Below are 16,460 nucleotides of genomic sequence, written 5' to 3'. Positions count from 1 at the left end.
ATCAACAGTTCAGATCTCTCTTGTGCCATGAATGTCATAAGCAAACCACTGTACATGCATTGAGGACCCTCTTTGGGTGGAAAAGCAGAATATATTTACATATATTATATATATATATCAGCTTCAGCCCATCCCTGCACCCCACCCTTGCAAACTTATATTATTAATGAAGATACAAAATACTTTCAGCATCCTAAAGTACTGTATTAATGCTAAATATTATTATTCCTTTTTACAGAATGCTCACGTGGTGTGGATGTAAAAGCTGACATAGTGCTTTTGGTTGATGGCTCCTACAGCATTGGCATTGCCAATTTTGTTAAAGTAAGAGCATTTTTGGAAGTGTTAGTGAAAAGTTTTGAGATCTCACCTGAAAAAGTCCAGATAAGCCTTGTCCAATATAGCAGGGACTCTTATACGGAGTTCTCGTTGAACAAATTCAACAGAATTGAAGATATAATCCAGGCTATTAACACGTTTCCCTACAGAGGTGGATCTACAAACACAGGAAAAGCAATGACTTATGTGAGGGAGAAAGTTTTTGTTACCAGCAAAGGTGCAAGGCCAAATGTCCCAAGGGTCATGATTCTTATTACTGATGGAAAATCATCAGATGCCTTTAAAGATCCTGCAGTAAAGCTGAGGAAATCAGACGTTGAAATATTTGCTGTTGGTGTTAAAGATGCAGTTCGGTCAGAGTTGGAAGCAATTGCTTCACCTCCTGCAGAAACCCACGTGTATGAAGTAGAGGATTTTGATGCTTTTCAAAGAATATCTCTTCAACTTACACAGTCTGTCTGCTTAAGAATTGAACAGGAACTTCAAGCAATTAAGAAGAAATGTAAGTATTCTTTGTGGTATAGAAATACATAGCCAAAACCTCTTGTGAAAGGATATAAGCCAAATTTTATTTGCTACAGTGTATAATACCATTTATAGAATAATTACCTGGTAAAAGAAGAAAGGGTTTTTTATTTTTTATTAATAGTATATTATAGATTAATTGCTATTTCTCAATCTGTACCATCTTTGGAACCTGGATGGCAAATTAAGTTTTATTAAATAAGTAGGCTTTGGATATAAAGACACCCCAGCTTTTATTTTTCCACATTGTAATTTACCTTTTTTTATAGTGGATGGGGCTACTCATTGTTGAAAGTTATGGTATAATGAGCACATAAAATTAAACATTCTTTAATCTTTTAGTTTCAACACAGAGATTCAAATATGTGCTTAATTCTGCTCTTGAATACAGTAGGCCTTAGGAGTGCTTAACTTTGGCTGGATTGTTATCTGGATGACTGTCAGTCATGGTTCATCTGAGAACTAACTCTTTTACTCTAATGATTGTATAGTGGTATTGGCAGAAAATCTTACTATCTTAACCATACTAGATGAACAAAACAATGAGAGTACAAAAGTGCTTGTGATTGTTTCTTTGAGCTACCTCCATTGCCTTCCTTCTGGCTCCTTTCTTGTGGATGGATGGAATATAAAAGCTGTGTTAGGTTTAATCCTGCATCCTTTCCAAGTGACAGAAGGGCTACCTAGGTAGAAATGTGGATATAATATAGAATTGTTCAAACTTCATGCAGAATATGCAATGATGTTTCCAACTTGAATGTTTTAACTTCAATTTTTAAAGCTGAATTGTCTCTTTTTTATGAAATGCCAGAAAGATGGAAATACTTATAATTTCTAATGTTTCCTACATTTCTGGAATTTAGAAAGGTTTTATCAAAGCATGCTTTGGTCACTGCATTTTTATTTTCAACAGCTTACTTGCCTGCAAGGAATCTGGACTTTTCAGAAGTTACTTCTAACAGTTTCAAAGTCAACTGGTCTCCAGCAGGAGATGGTGTTTTGTCCTACCTTATTAAGTATAAAGTGGCTATTGGTGAAGAAGAATTCATTGTTTCTGTACCGGCTCCAGCTACTACTACAGTACTTACTAATTTACTCCCCAAAACCACATACACTGTAAGTGTGATAGCAGAATATGAAGATGGAGATGGTCCTTCCTTGGATGGAGAAGAAACAACTTTAGAAGGTATAGTCTCTGTGGCTGTGCTGTTCTTCATTCCTGAAAACTAACACAGTGGCCAAGTACATGCATTACCATAGGATTGTGTTTATTGTGTGTGTGTGAGGAACATTTCCAGATTTGGGTGGCAACTAACTTGTGATGGTGCCATATTAATCAGATTTATGTGTGTTCAAATAATAGTTGTCCCTAGATAATTACATATTATGAATCCAAACAGATATGATACAAAAATGATACTAAGCTTTTCCATCACCCTTTGGACAAGATTGAAAACCCCAAGGGCAAAGATAATATTTTGTTCAGATTGTGTGTTTGTTCAGATTGAGTGTTAGTGGAAGTATCTCTTTCAGTTAAGAATTATTGTCTACATATTTAACAATACTAAAAAATAATTGTTTCAGGAAAGGAGGCTTGTAATTCTGAAGTTTAGGGTTATAACACAACTTTATAAATGTAGCCGGATATATTAAAAACCCTGTTCGCTTGGGCCTCTTGGTTCTAAGCCCTAGTTATTTTGGATATTCTTTATTTAGCACCCCATAAGTTATGTCGCATTCTAAGTTGGAAATGTTCCTATTGTAAACAAGCATAAGTTGGCAGAACATAAAAGGGGTTTCTACTTCTAAAAATAGCATCCTTATCCCAGTTCATGTAATTTTTTTAGTATTTAAAAAAACCTCTGTCTTCTTTGTGTTCTTTAAATGTAAGCAGTCCTGCAACATTTTGGTTAAAAAGTGTTTACTTCTTATCACCTGATATAGGTTTTAAGAATGCTATGAAGTCTTATACTTCCCAAAACTGCTCTCAGTCTCTCCCAATCTGTAATGCTATATAAAGTAAGGTTTTAATAGACCCATTTTCAATTGGGGGATATAAAATCACAGATGTTTTCACTAGTAAATGAGCTGGCCAAAATAAAATGACTTGCATTTTTAATTTGAATTATTTCTTTTGTAGTTCGGGGATCACCACGAAACTTGAGAGTAACAGATGAAACAACAGACAGTTTTAAGGTTGGATGGACACAAGCTCCAGGGAATGTTCTCAGATACAGGCTAGCATATAGACCAGTTACTGGTGGAGAGAGAAGACAAGTAACTGTCTCTGCAAATGAAAGAGCAACTACGCTACAGAATCTGCAGCCAGATACAAGATACGAAGTCTCTGTTACTGCTGAGTACCAGTCTGGTCCTGGAAAACCACTTAATGGATATGGAAAAACCGAAGAAGGTATGCATGTTTGGTGTTTCTTCCCTTTCCTCCCCTCTCCTTTCATAATATTAGCATTCACAGATATGCAGTGAAGAACATAAGAAGAGCCCTGCTGGATCAGACCAGTGGCCCAGCATTCTATTTCACACAGTGGCCAACCAGTTGCCCTGGGCATAGAAATAAAGTCCTTCCTCTGATTTTGCCGTGTAGCACTGATATTCAGAGTTACTGCCTGTGCATGAGGAGGTTCTCTCTAGTCATCATGGCCAGTAGCCATTGATGTACCTATCCGTCATGAGTTGTCTAATTCCCATTTAAAGTGAGCTATGTTAGGCTGTTAGCTATGGTAACTAAAGTTGATGGACAGTACATTCAGGACCCACAAAAGAAGAACTTCCCTGATTATCTTGTGTAATTCAGTGTCACAGAATGTAGTGATGGACAGTAAATTAGTTTGTTGGTTCTTGTAGGTTATCCGGGCTGTGTGACCGTGGTCTTGGTATTTTCTTTCCTGATGTTTCGCCAGCAGCAGTAAATTAGTTTGTCTTTAGAAGAGAACTGGACAAATTCATGGAGGATAAGATTATCAATAGCTATCAGCCATGACTGAGCTTTCTGCTCAGGGGCATTAACCTTCTAAATGTGAAAGCTGAGTGGGTAACTACAGAGGAATGCCTTGGCCTCCATATACTGCCTATATACTGCCTATACATGGTGGCAACACGTTTTATATGCAAAGAGGCCATTTTAATATCGTCTTCTTTCGGGTGCATCTGGTTGGTCACTGTGTGAAACAGAATGCTGGACTCAATGTACCGTGGGTCTGATCCATAATGGCACCCGCTCTTATGTTTTTATGAACAATAAAGAAGAAGATATTAAAATGGCCTCTTTGCATATAAAACGTGTTGCCACCATGTTTTAATATGTTGGGAATCTGGCAAATTAACTGGCTTCCTGTTGCATGTATGATACAAGGGCTTGCAAATAAATCCTGACAGCATGTGTTCCTCATACTTTTATATGTAAAAAATTTCAATATATTAACTGTCCTTAAGTTAATAACTATACTGAAAGTAAAAATATGTCTGGCTACTCTTGGTGGTGAAAAGAGCTGTCAAGTCACAGCTGACTTATGGCAGTCTTGGAGGATTTTCAAGGCAAGAGATGTTTAGAGGTGGTTGGCCTTTGCCTGCCTCTGTTTAGCAACCTTGGAATTCCTTGGTGGCTTTCCGTCCAAATACTAACCAGAGCCAACCTTGTTTAGTTTCAGAGATCTGATTAGATCAGGCTAGCCTGGGTCACCCTTGTGTGTGTAAAGTGCCCTCAAGTCACAGGTTACTTATGGTGACCCCTTGGGGTTTTCAAGGCAAGAGGGGCCATCCTTACCACTATACTAATTTCCCTTTTTGTCTGGAGGGAAATTGATTTTCAGATGTAGTGGATTCGATCAAAAGAAGCCACATGTCTTAAATTTCATTCCAAAAGCTGTCTCCCCATCACCAATCCATTCTTCCTCATTGTTCCAGCTAACATAGCAGTATCCAGCATCTGGACTACATGGGGGGAGGGGTACTGTCAGAACAGAAACTGTCAATAAGTGCTACAGTGAGGGAAAAAGTATTTGATCCCCTGCTAAATTTGCCCGTTTGCCCTCTGATGAAGAAATGATCAGTCTATAATTTTAATGGTAGGTTTATTGTAGCTGTGAGAGACAGAATAACAACAGGGAAACCCCCAGAAACCCAGAAGACAAAAGTCAGAGATTGATGTGCATTATAATGAGTGAAATAAGTATTTGATCCCCTATTAACCAGCCAGATTAGGCTTAGGGTTAGGGTTCTGCTGTCGACCGAAGCAATCAATCCATCAGATTCCAAACTAGCCACCATGACCAAGACCAAAGAGCTGTCCAAGGATGTCAGGGACAAGATTGTTGACCTGCACAAGGCTGGACTGTGCTACAAGACTATTGCCAAGCAGCTTGGTGAGAAGGTGACAACCCTAACCCTAACTGTCAACCTCCCTCAGTCTGGGGCTCCATGCAAGATCTCATCTCGTGGAGTTGCAATGATCATGAGAACGGTGATGAAGCAGCCCAGAACTACACGGGGGGAACTTGTCAATGATCTCAGGGCAGCTGGGACCATAGTCACCATGAAAACAGTTGGTAACACACTACGCCATGAAGGACTGAGATCCTGCAGAGCCCGCAAGGTCCCCTTGCTCAAGACAGCACATGTACAGGCCTGTCTGCAGTTTGCCAATGCACATCTGAATGACCCAGAGGAGAACTGGGTGAGAGTGTTGTGGTCAGATGAGACCAAAATCGAGCTCTTTGGCATCAACTCAACTTGCCGTGTTTGGAGGAGGAGGAATGCTGCCTACGACCCCAAGAACACCATCCCCACCGTCAAACATGGAGGGGGACATATTAAGCTTTGGGGGTGTTTTTCTGCTAAGGCAGTGGTTCCCAACCTTTTTTTGACCAGGGACCACTAGGACTTTTTTGTTCGGTGCAGGGACCCCAAGGTTCAAAATAAAAATTCCAAGAATTTGAAAATAAACTTTAATCATAACTGTTAGTTAAACATTAAACTTAGAATAATATTTGACTATATTTTTTATAATAGAGAACTTTTAATTGTAAATCAATGTGATTTTTGAGCTTGCATCCTTTTTACAAGCTGGGCAATTCTGGGGCTAATACTGTTTCTCAGAGCTACACGAATATCATCACTTGCTTCCAATCAATTTCTGGTCTTGTTCTTAATTATAAGCAAAGCAGAAAACCCTTGTTCGCATAAATAAGTTGTGGAGAAGAGCATAAGATATTGCAATGCTAATCCCCGAACTGTAGGATATGAAATTGCTTTTTTACACCAGAACTCTTCAAGAGAAACTGATTCAAACGCATCCTTACAGTGCCTATCATTTTGGAATTCAATGAGCTCTTCCTGGATTTCTTCTGCAACCTCTTCAACAGCAATACCAAAAGGATTGCGAATCAGCTTTTGGGTATTTTTTTATTCTGTCTGGTTATATTCCAGGAAGTAACGGTGGAATTCATCGACCAGCATTTGCAGATGACTTCTGATGTTGTCTTGTATATTTGCAGTGATCATGTCATCTTTACTATCATCGACCAGTGCTTTTAATGTCACAAACGCAGAATAATTGTTTTCCCCTACCCATAATTGAAGTTTGCAAAGAAAGGCACACAGTTTGTCTTCAAACATAAAAATGTTTCCCACACCTGGTAAATTTATGTTTCCAGAACCTTGCAACTGTAAGTTTAGTTTATTCAAATGTGAGAAAATATCCACAAGATAAGCCAAATGCATCTGACTTTTCAAATCAGAAAACAGCTCTAGTAAATCTTTAATTTTCTTCTCGGCTAGAAACAGCTCAACCTCTTTTCTTAGTTCAAATAACCTTCCCAGCATATTGCCTTTCGATAGCCAACGAACTTCGGTGTGGAAAAGAAGAGTCTCATGATCGGAGTCCATTTAAGTGCAGTTTTTTTTAAAAGGCGTGTATTTAAGGCGCTGCTTTTAATAACATTGACCACTTTTATGGCCATTTCCATGGTATTAACAAGGCTTTTAGGAAGAGTCTTGGAAGCTAACGCCTGACGATGTATGATACAATGAGTTGTTATTGCTGAAGGATTCTTCTGTTTTATTAATGTTGCTAGACCGGAGCGTGATCCTAACATAGCTGGAGCGCCATCCGTACAGAAGCCCGCGAGCTTTTCCCACATAATGCTATGTTTCTCAAAATACTCCGCTATTATATTCATGACGTCGATACCTTTTGACGTCGTTTCCAGTTTCCACGAAATCAATAATTCATCTTTAATAGTGTTGTTGTTGTCTAAAAAGCGAACAAATACGAGCAACTGACTGCAATTAGAAATGTCTGTCGATTCATCACACTGCAAAGCGAAACATGGCGAATTTTTTATTTTCGAAACAAGCTGCTCCTCGATGTCATTTGAAATAATTTCAATTCGAGCTTTTACCGTGTTGTTCGATAGAGGCATTTCTTGTATTTTCTTTTTGGCTTCCATCCCTAAAACCTCTTCGACAGCTGTCATCAAACAAGGTTTGACGAATGTTTCTCCTATTGTGCGTGGTTGTGTGAGGCTCGCTTGCACCCTCCCCCGGCCTCCCCGCCCCCGCATGTTCCTTACTTGTCACGCGCTCCTCCCGTGAGTCACCACCGCACGCCGCCGCGCTCTGCACCCGCGAGCTGCCGCCATGCCGCCCACGTAAATATTTATTATGGGTTTATAACTTTGTTTCGAGGACCCCTGGTTTAGTTCTTGTGGACCCCTGGGGGTCCACGGACCCCTGGTTGGGAACCAGTGTGCTAAGGGGACAGGACACCTTCACCGCATCGAAGGGACGATGGACGGGACTGTCAGGCTCCAGCAAATTCACAGCGTTTCAGCAATAGACCTTGAATCCAGGCAGAGCAGCTATTCAAAGATTTATTACAGAAGTCAGTGATTTCAGTAAGAGACACGCAAGGTTGGAATACATGACAGGAGGAGTGGGGATACATTTATAGGGCTGATACAATAGGGTTACAGAAACAAAGAGACAATGTAGTCGTTTCCTGCCGGTAACAACTTAAGTAAAACTGAAAAAGAAACAATCAAGAGCAATCAGTGGAGGAGATGGCCGAGCTCTCGGCTTTGTGCGCGGGACCTGATATCAGATCGAAGATTTACACGGGCGGGTCTCAATACAATTGTAAATCTCTGGCCGGAGCTCGTGTGCAAAACCGGGGGGGGGGAAGGAGTGCACGGAGAACTCCATCTTGTTTGCGGGGGAACCATCTTGTTTGAGGACGGAGCTGTCAGAAGCCCTATCTGACAGGGACCGTGTATCATCAAATCTTAGGTGAGCACCTCCTTCCCTCAGCCAAGGCATTGAAAATGGGTCGAGGATGGGTATTCCAGAATGACAATGACGCAAAACACACGGCCAAGGCAACAAAGGAGTGGCTCAAGAAGAAGCACATTAAGGTCCTGGAGTGGCCTAGCCAGTCTCCAGACCTTAATCCCATCGAAAATCTGTGGAGGGAGCTGAAGGTTTGAGTAGCTACACATCAGCCTTGAAATCTTACTGACTTGGAGAGAATCTGCAAAGAGGAGTGGGACAAAATACCTCCTGAGATGTGTGCAAACCTGGTGGCCACCTACAAGAAATGTCTGACCTCTGTAATTGCCAACAAGGGTTTTGCCACCAAGTACTAAGTCATCTTTTGCAAAGGGATCAAATACTTATTTCACTCATTATAATGCACATCAATCTCTGACTTTTGTCTTCTGGGTTTCTAGGGGTTTTCCTGTTGTTATTCTGTCTCTCACAGCTACAATAGACCTACCATTAAAATTATGGACTGGTCATTTCTTCGTCAGAGGGCAAACGGGCAAATTCAGCAGGGGATCAAATACTTTTCCCCCTCACTGTATATTTTTTCCTGCTGATTACATTTGTAAAGCTAAATGCTCATTGTTTGCGCAGTTTAGATCTCAGATCTTTTACAAAAGTCTTGAAAATATAAAATTCTCCTTTCGAGTAGGGTTGCCACCCTGTAGGTATTAGCTGCAGATCTCGTGTTATTACAACTTATCTCCAGCCGATAGAGATCAGTTCACCTGGAGAAATGGCCACTTTGGAAGGTGGATTCTATGGCATTATACCCTGTTGAAGTCCCTCCCCTCCCCAAACCCCGCCTTCCTGAAGCTCCACCCCAAAAAGTCTCCAGTATTTCTCAACCAAGGGTTGGCAACCCTACTCTCAAGTAATGCTTTTGTATATCTTACCACAAACAGTTCTAGGAAGACCAAGAAACCTGAAAGTTTCTGATGCTACGACATCCTCAATGAAATTATCTTGGAGTTCAGCACCAGGCAAAGTACAGCGGTATCTTGTAACGTATACTCCAGTGGCAGGAGGTGAAACTAAAGAGGCAACACTAAGGGGAGACACCACCTCCACAGTACTCAGGGACTTGGAACCAGGAACCAGATATGACTTGACCGTGACTGCTTTGTATGCTTCTGGAGCAGGAGATGCTCTTTCAGGACAAGGAGACACCCTTGAAGGTAAGAACAGTTGACTTCAACTTTCATGTTGTGTTTACTGAAGATACTTTGGTGAATCTGTCCCACTCTTCTGCATGGCAGCCAACAGTTAAACTGCATAAATAGAGCTATGGTAGTAGAAAGATGGCTGAAGGCTAATTTCTATTAACTTGAATGAAATAAGGTAGTTACTGGAAGGAAAAGCTCAGCATGTTTTGAAAACTGTAGTAGAAAAGGGCAAGAGTCCAGTAGCACCTTAAAGACTAACAAAAATATTTTCTGGTAGGGTATGAGCTTTCGTGAGTCACAGCTCACTTCTTCAGAAAATATTTTTGTTAGTCTTTAAGGAGCTACTGGACTCTTGCCTTTTTCTACTACTGCTGACAGACTAACACGGCTACACACTGTGAATTTTGAAAACTGTGTTATGATGATTTCTTGGATAGTGTCACTGGGAGACTTAGAAACACTTAAGCCAGTTTCTGTGGCTGCTTGGCATGGCTTTTTCAGTATCAGTTTGGGATGGTTCTGCAAGACATTGAGGTTTGTGTCTTCTAGCTAACTTGGAACATGTTTCTGGTTTTGTGTGTGAAAACTTCTGTGACAATTTATGATATTGGGAGAAAAGTAGAGGGAGAAACCTTTGCAAAAAGGGACAAATCTGTGATGAGGTGAGGCAAGGACCTCACTGCAAGGTAGTAGGCAGGCAGCTGACAAGTGTGTCAGAGGCAGCGCCTTGTGATTTGAAATTAGCTCATTGGTAGAAGATCTATTTTGAATGCATAAGGTACTAGATTCAATCACTGTGCATGTCTAGTCTAGTGCATGTCTGGCATCTCCAGTTTTTTTTTTTTTTGAGGGATCTTATGCAGCAGCCACATATCAGGCAGTGTAGACAATACTGGGCTAGATGGACCAAATTTGACTTCTTATACAGCAGCTTCATATTTTTAAAATGTTGTAAATAGAGTGATGGCCCAAATAGAGTTTTATGACTCTGCACCTAAAGCCGAGTTCTGTGTTGCCCAGGGCAGGGGAAGCCACATCGTTCTGCTTTACCTGCCATTTTGTTATTTAAAGAAGTCAGTATTAAGTTTTACTGAAGTTGCTTACTCTGGTTTCTTTGCACTGGCAAAGCATCCACCACATCTGCTAAAGTGTGTGGAGGAGGAGGAGGAATCTGTCCTATTACCACTATCTTTCCTGTGTTTTCCTCTCTGAAGTACAATTCATGGGGCCAGCAAAGATAAGTATAGAAGATGATGGCAGGCCTGACCCCATAAGTCCTCCCTCAAAGGCCAAAAAAGTCCTGGAAAGGGCCCTTCATCCTCCCCTTGCCTTTTACTGATTGAAGAAAAAAAGACTTGAAGCCTGGCAATACAGTTGTGGTTGCCTAGCAACAGTCACTGAGGATATTTGTTTCTTAATGCTACATGTGCTGCTTCTGTTATTTTGGGGAGTTAACCATCCAATGTATTTTGGATTTCAGATTGTTCTGGAAGCCTAGGGCTTTTTTTCAGGTTTTTTGAAATATCTGTCTTATGTGTTCACAGCTCAAGTCTCTGGATTTAAATATCCACAGACTTTGCCATGTTGAGAATTAGATGTATTGATGATGTGCCACCTTTCCTTTTAAAGATACTCCAGGTGGTGGGGTTACAAATAATTTTAAAACACAATAGAACAATAAGAAAGTCAAAAATCATAGATCAAAACAATCTTCTAGCAAGCAATGAAGCAAGGAAATCACTGCAATCTTAGAATTACACCTTTCTAAATCTTTGGATATAGTACAGTTCTGATTAGGATTGCAATGTAAAATACAGTGCACATTATGAAGTAGTGGGTATTTAAGATTTTCTCTCCATTCAGAATGCTTGAAAGTATATTAGTTTGTTCCCCTGCAGTTGGTACAGAATGCTGCAGCTGGAGTGTTCACTGGAGTGGGTTGTAGGGACCATATCACTCCAATCTTGTTTCATGTACAATGGCTTCCAATTTGCTTTTGGGCTCAATCCAAGGTGTTGGCATTGACCTTTAAAGCTGTGTATGGCCTGGGACCAACATACCTAAAGGACTGTCTCCTCCCCTATCAATCTACCTATACACTCCAATCATCTTTGGAAGCCCTGCTTTGGTTGCGCCCGCGATCTGAAGTTAAATGGGTGGCAACCAGTGAATGGGCCTTCTTGTCCCCCCCCTTTCTTCAAACATCAAAGAGCCACATATTGCAAGTACACTGGTTTTTAATGAAGGCAGTGTTTTTTTAAAAAAATTGTTGTAAATAAGTAGTATGCAAATTGTGGTTTGGCACAGAGAATGTAATTTCTCAGTAGACTAATTACATTGGCAATGCCAGATAGAGCACTGATGCATCATTTAATCATTAAAGATTAAAAAAAATACTGTGCTATATCAACTGTTCGGACCTGGGCCAGAGGTGCAACATTTTAGCTGTTATTTCATTATTTATCTATAGTTAAAAGTACCAAAAATTTACTTCGTACTGTGGAGATATAGAGATTCATCAGTAGAAGGAACATGGATTTTGCTGTACTCCCTGCTTCCCCAGCAGTCCCTTCTGAGTCCTGGGTTGTGGGACACATGTGGACAAACACCCCATGCATCAGATGTCTATAATGAGGAGAAGAAAAGCAGCAAATGTGCCTCCTTCTCCCTCTTCTACAAGAGTAGCTCTGCTGACTGTACAGTCAGGGGATGGGTAGTTTCAGTAGGAACTGGCAGGGCTAGTGATGGGAACAAACCGTGCTGCAAGTCATATCTTGATTTTAAGGATTCTGGGTCTGACTTTTAATGTGGTAAAGCTTTTTATACTGATCAGTTCATATTCCAGTTTCCCCAATCTGAATTTTACACCATTATTACTCATAAGTGTACATGCTGCTATAGAGAGAGATATTTATATAAAGTCTATGTTGGTTATAAAACAGTATGCGATCAAGAGCCATTAGGTAAGGTAAAGGTCCCCTCTGCAAGCACCGGGTCATTCCTGACCCATGGGGTGACGTCACATCCTGACGTTTCCAAGGCAGACTTTGTTTGCGGGGTGGTTTGCCAGTGCCTTCCCCAGTCATCTTCCCTTTACCCCCAGCAAGCTGGGTACTCATTTGACCGACCTCGGAAGGATGGAAGGCTGAGTCAACCTTGAGTCGGCTACCTGAAACCAACTTCCGTCGGGATCAAACTCAGGTCGTGAGCAGAGCTTTTGACTGCAGTACTGCAACTTAACACTCTGTGCACGGGGCTCCTCAAGAGCCATTACTCACATAAATAAATTCTGATTTATTATGTTGATTTATCATTTATCAAAATGACCAATAACTTGGAAATCCATTCTGTCTCTGAGTGGCTAAGATGAATCCTGCAATTTCCATACATAGTTTACAAAATGTTTATCCTCTGGACTGTGTTTATTCTCAAGCTGGATAAGAAAACATTGCAAGAATGTTGTAGCTGACTTTCAGGAATTCTTGATAATCTTTTGGTTTTATGAGGAAAGTATAGCAGAATGCTATGCACTAAAAAGTATTAAATATATTTCCAAAGGAGATAAGGCAGAGTTTTGAACTTGTCATGATTACAGTTAGTGCATCAATGGGGCAGCTTCTCTCCCCAGCTTCCTGGATACTGTTAGAACAACCTGTCTTTGGGGGTGTGATGAAAAAACTGTAGGAGTATTGTGTTTAATAGAAAAAAGTTAAAAGATGGACTTGAATGAACAAGAGAAGGAACGCAGAAAATGCTTTGAGAAAATAAGCAAGAATGGGGTGTATTGTCACAAAAGGACCAATTGTTTTACTCCTGCTCATGGGAAATTATTTGTGAATAGTATGGATGAAGTTAACGGCATGGAATTACAGTAAGTTCCCAGGTTATAAGTAAGAGGTACACAGCCTGCTGGTTTGCTGTTTGAGTGAGGAGAAAAGTGGCCCTTCTCTGTATTTCTGATCGCATGTGATTATTCTCCAGGATCACCTATATCTCTGTTTAGGAAAATCACTATGAATATTGTTTTAGAATTACTGATGGCTTTGGAAGCAATACAATTTTGGCAAAATCCAAGGAATGGCATTTGAACTATGCTGTGAATCCAGTGATGGTTTAACAGTAGCCTGAGATGGCCTCACACAGATATTGGAATTGTCCCATCTTTTCCTACCCCTCTGCTGCCTCTGATCCCCAATGCCTCTGTTGGAGCAATTTTATGTTCTTGTTCCCTAGCTGTCTTTATACACTTGATGAGCCACCAGCACACAGCCCAGTGTGTCTCCCCTCGCCTCCTCAAGAGTCTCCCTCTCCCAATCTTTCTCTTCCATGCACCTTTCTGGAAAAATTATTGAAAAATTATTTATAAAGGATTTGAAGGAGCAACAGTTTGAGGCCACCGGCTGACGAAGCTGTCTTCGGATGGCGAAAGCGTTTAAATCATCCGGCAAATGCTCCAGCAGAGGCGTGCCTCCCTCGATTCTAGGCTCCATTATTGCTTTCTGCTAAAAGAAGAAAGTTGTCAAACAAGTCATTGTACTTACTTTTGCAAACATTTGTCTTCTTCGGGTAGCTTTCAGCTACACATTGTCATTGTGTTATGTTTGTATATGTTCATGATATTTTTGACGCTTGCACTTGTAAATAATAGAGCGCTTTTTGCATTACTTTTGTGAGCTTGATACCTTTGTTACTCCACAGACCTCCAGGTACTAGCTGGAGATCTCCTGCTATTACAACTGGTCTCCAGCTGATAGTGATCAGTTCACCTTGAAAAAATGGCTGCTTTGGCAATTGGACTCTATGGCATTGAAGTCCCTCCTCTCCCCAATCCCCGCCCTCCTCAGGCTCTGCCCCAAAAATCTCCAGGTATTTCCCAACCTGGAAATGGCAACCCTAATAGCTACATATGTTTGAAATGTATCATCACTTTGCCTTTCGTTACTGTTTCCTTACCTAGTATTCCTAGTAGTCTCACTTAATGGAAAAAAAAACAGCTTTGTTGGAAGAGATCCCATTTTGGGAGCTGAATTTAGATCTCTCCATTCATCCCACATTACTAGTCAGTAGGTTTGCCAACTCTGGCTTGAGAAATTCCTGGAGATTTGGGACAAGAGCCTAAGAAGGGGACAGTTTGGGGAGAGGAGGGAGCCCAGAAGGGATGTGATTCCGTAAAGATTGCCCTTCAAAGCTGCCATTTCCTCTAGGGCAGTGATGGCGAACCTTTTAGAGACCAAGTGCCCAAACTGCAACCCAAAACCCACTTATTTATCGCCAAGTGCCAATACGACAATTTAACCTGAATACTGAGGTTTTAGTTTAGAAAAAATAACTCATACATTCACATATTTTGCGTTAAAAGAAAAACACAATAACAGAACTTTCAATGATACAATGATACATGTCCCCGCCCCCAGCTCCTCAAGTACTTCTGAATTCCATAGATTTCAAGGGGAGAAAAGTATTTTCTTCTATTTAGCTCTCAGACTGAAACCAAGAGGACTAAAGGCCAAACCACACATTATGTTGAAGATCCGTTACTAGATCTTCACATGGTTTTTCACCCTAAAATGCAGCCATAGGGACAGACCATACTGGGCTGGGAGGATATTAACTTTCTTCATTTTCCCAATTAAAAATGTCCTCCCCAACTGGGTGGCTATTGTTCCTGGTAGACAAATCTTTTTCTGTCTTCTTTCCTTGCTAGGGCTAGGGTTTATCGGAATACCTGAACTGAAAATCTGAAATTAGCAGTTTCGGCAATATTCGGGTATTGTTTGGCTGAATTCCAAACTCTGGTAATCTACCCAAAGCCAAATAGGCGATTCCTGAAAAGCTGAATAGATATTTGGCTTTTTCGGGTTTCTGCTATTCGCCTTTGCTCAAATGCATGGCTCTGTGCTTTCTCCCATGTTTCTGTCTTTGACTGGTTTTGGTAGGGCCCCATATTTGGGGCCCTTTTGAGGTAGGGGTTGTGTAATTGGAGCCAACTTGGTCTGACCAAGCTCCATTCTGAAGAAGACTGCTCACCCGCACAGATGAGCAATCTCCTTCACAAGAGCTGCCTTGGTCATGACTTTGGCTGGTTCTGATATCACCCCACCCCCATGAAAACCTGCTCTCAAACTGAAGGTCATCCTAAAAAGTGGCTTCGTTTCCCTGCATCATGGCCATCTCTTGAAGTCAGATTTTTGATACAATAACCATGCCTTGTTTTTCTTGCATTTAAGCCATTTTCCTCAGTTTGGAAGCTAATTTGCATGCACATCATGCTGTGCTCCCCAGATAAAAATGGGCCCCCCAGACTTTGAGGCACCAGCCTGCCAATCGGCTGTTTCCACCAGTCCTTGGCAGTGCTGAACTTCTGAACCTGAAAACTGATGGGCAGCTCGGCTTGCAGATGCCTGGAGGATGAGATTGACCCCTTTGTGGGCCCATAAATTTGGACCTCCTGTCCCAAACTTTCCCAAACTTCGTTGTCTATCTTGAGAGAGTCCCTTGCAGCTATACTGCAAATTTGGTGACTCTACCTCCAAAAACGCCCCCATAGGAGCTTCGGAGAAAAATTCCTATAGACTATAATGGACCCGAATTTTTAAAGGGAACCCAGAAGTAAAGCCAAAAAATCCATTTACCAGTATGGGTATTTGGTAAATTTTGGATTCGAGTTTATTGGGCACAATTTTTTTCAATAAACCCAAAGTAAGCCCTTTTTATTTTTATTTTTTTTGCACAACCCTATCTCTGACCATATTGAAATTTCATATCCCAAACCAAGAATATTCTAATTTATGGAAGTTAATAATTATTACAGAGTTTAATACTGCTAATATTTAAGAGGATGATTTAATCCAGGGACGGACTATATTCAGCCTCTCATGATTCTCTTTTTAATGAAATCCTGATAGTGTGCCAATGAGATTTTTGTAATTTTTAAAACAAACATATCGGAGGTATATGTGGACTATTGCTAGTTTTGTATTTTCAGTGGAAAGACTCAATTTTTTACTTCATCCTTCCAGAAAGGTAATGGTGCAACCTGACAATAGCACTATTTTACTATTTTACATCTGCATGCCTGCTCAATGTTTTACA

General features: G+C 40.8%; 1 protein-coding gene across 1 annotated transcript in view; it reads left to right on the top strand.

The window, feature by feature from the left end:
• COL12A1 (collagen type XII alpha 1 chain) overlaps positions 1-16,460 on the top strand; it is a 142,127-nt gene that overhangs the window by 19,131 nt on the left and 106,536 nt on the right. The window contains exons 9-12 of the mRNA XM_056856310.1: positions 239-841; positions 1,778-2,050; positions 3,005-3,277; positions 9,108-9,380. Coding sequence (XP_056712288.1) covers positions 239-841; positions 1,778-2,050; positions 3,005-3,277; positions 9,108-9,380 — 1,422 coding nt within the window. The remainder of the gene's footprint in view (positions 1-238; positions 842-1,777; positions 2,051-3,004; positions 3,278-9,107; positions 9,381-16,460) is intronic.

Source organism: Euleptes europaea, chromosome 10, assembly GCF_029931775.1.
Source record: "Euleptes europaea isolate rEulEur1 chromosome 10, rEulEur1.hap1, whole genome shotgun sequence".
In the NCBI taxonomy this organism is placed as follows: Eukaryota; Metazoa; Chordata; class Lepidosauria; order Squamata; family Sphaerodactylidae; genus Euleptes; species Euleptes europaea.
This window is presented reverse-complemented; position numbering and strand designations above follow the sequence as displayed.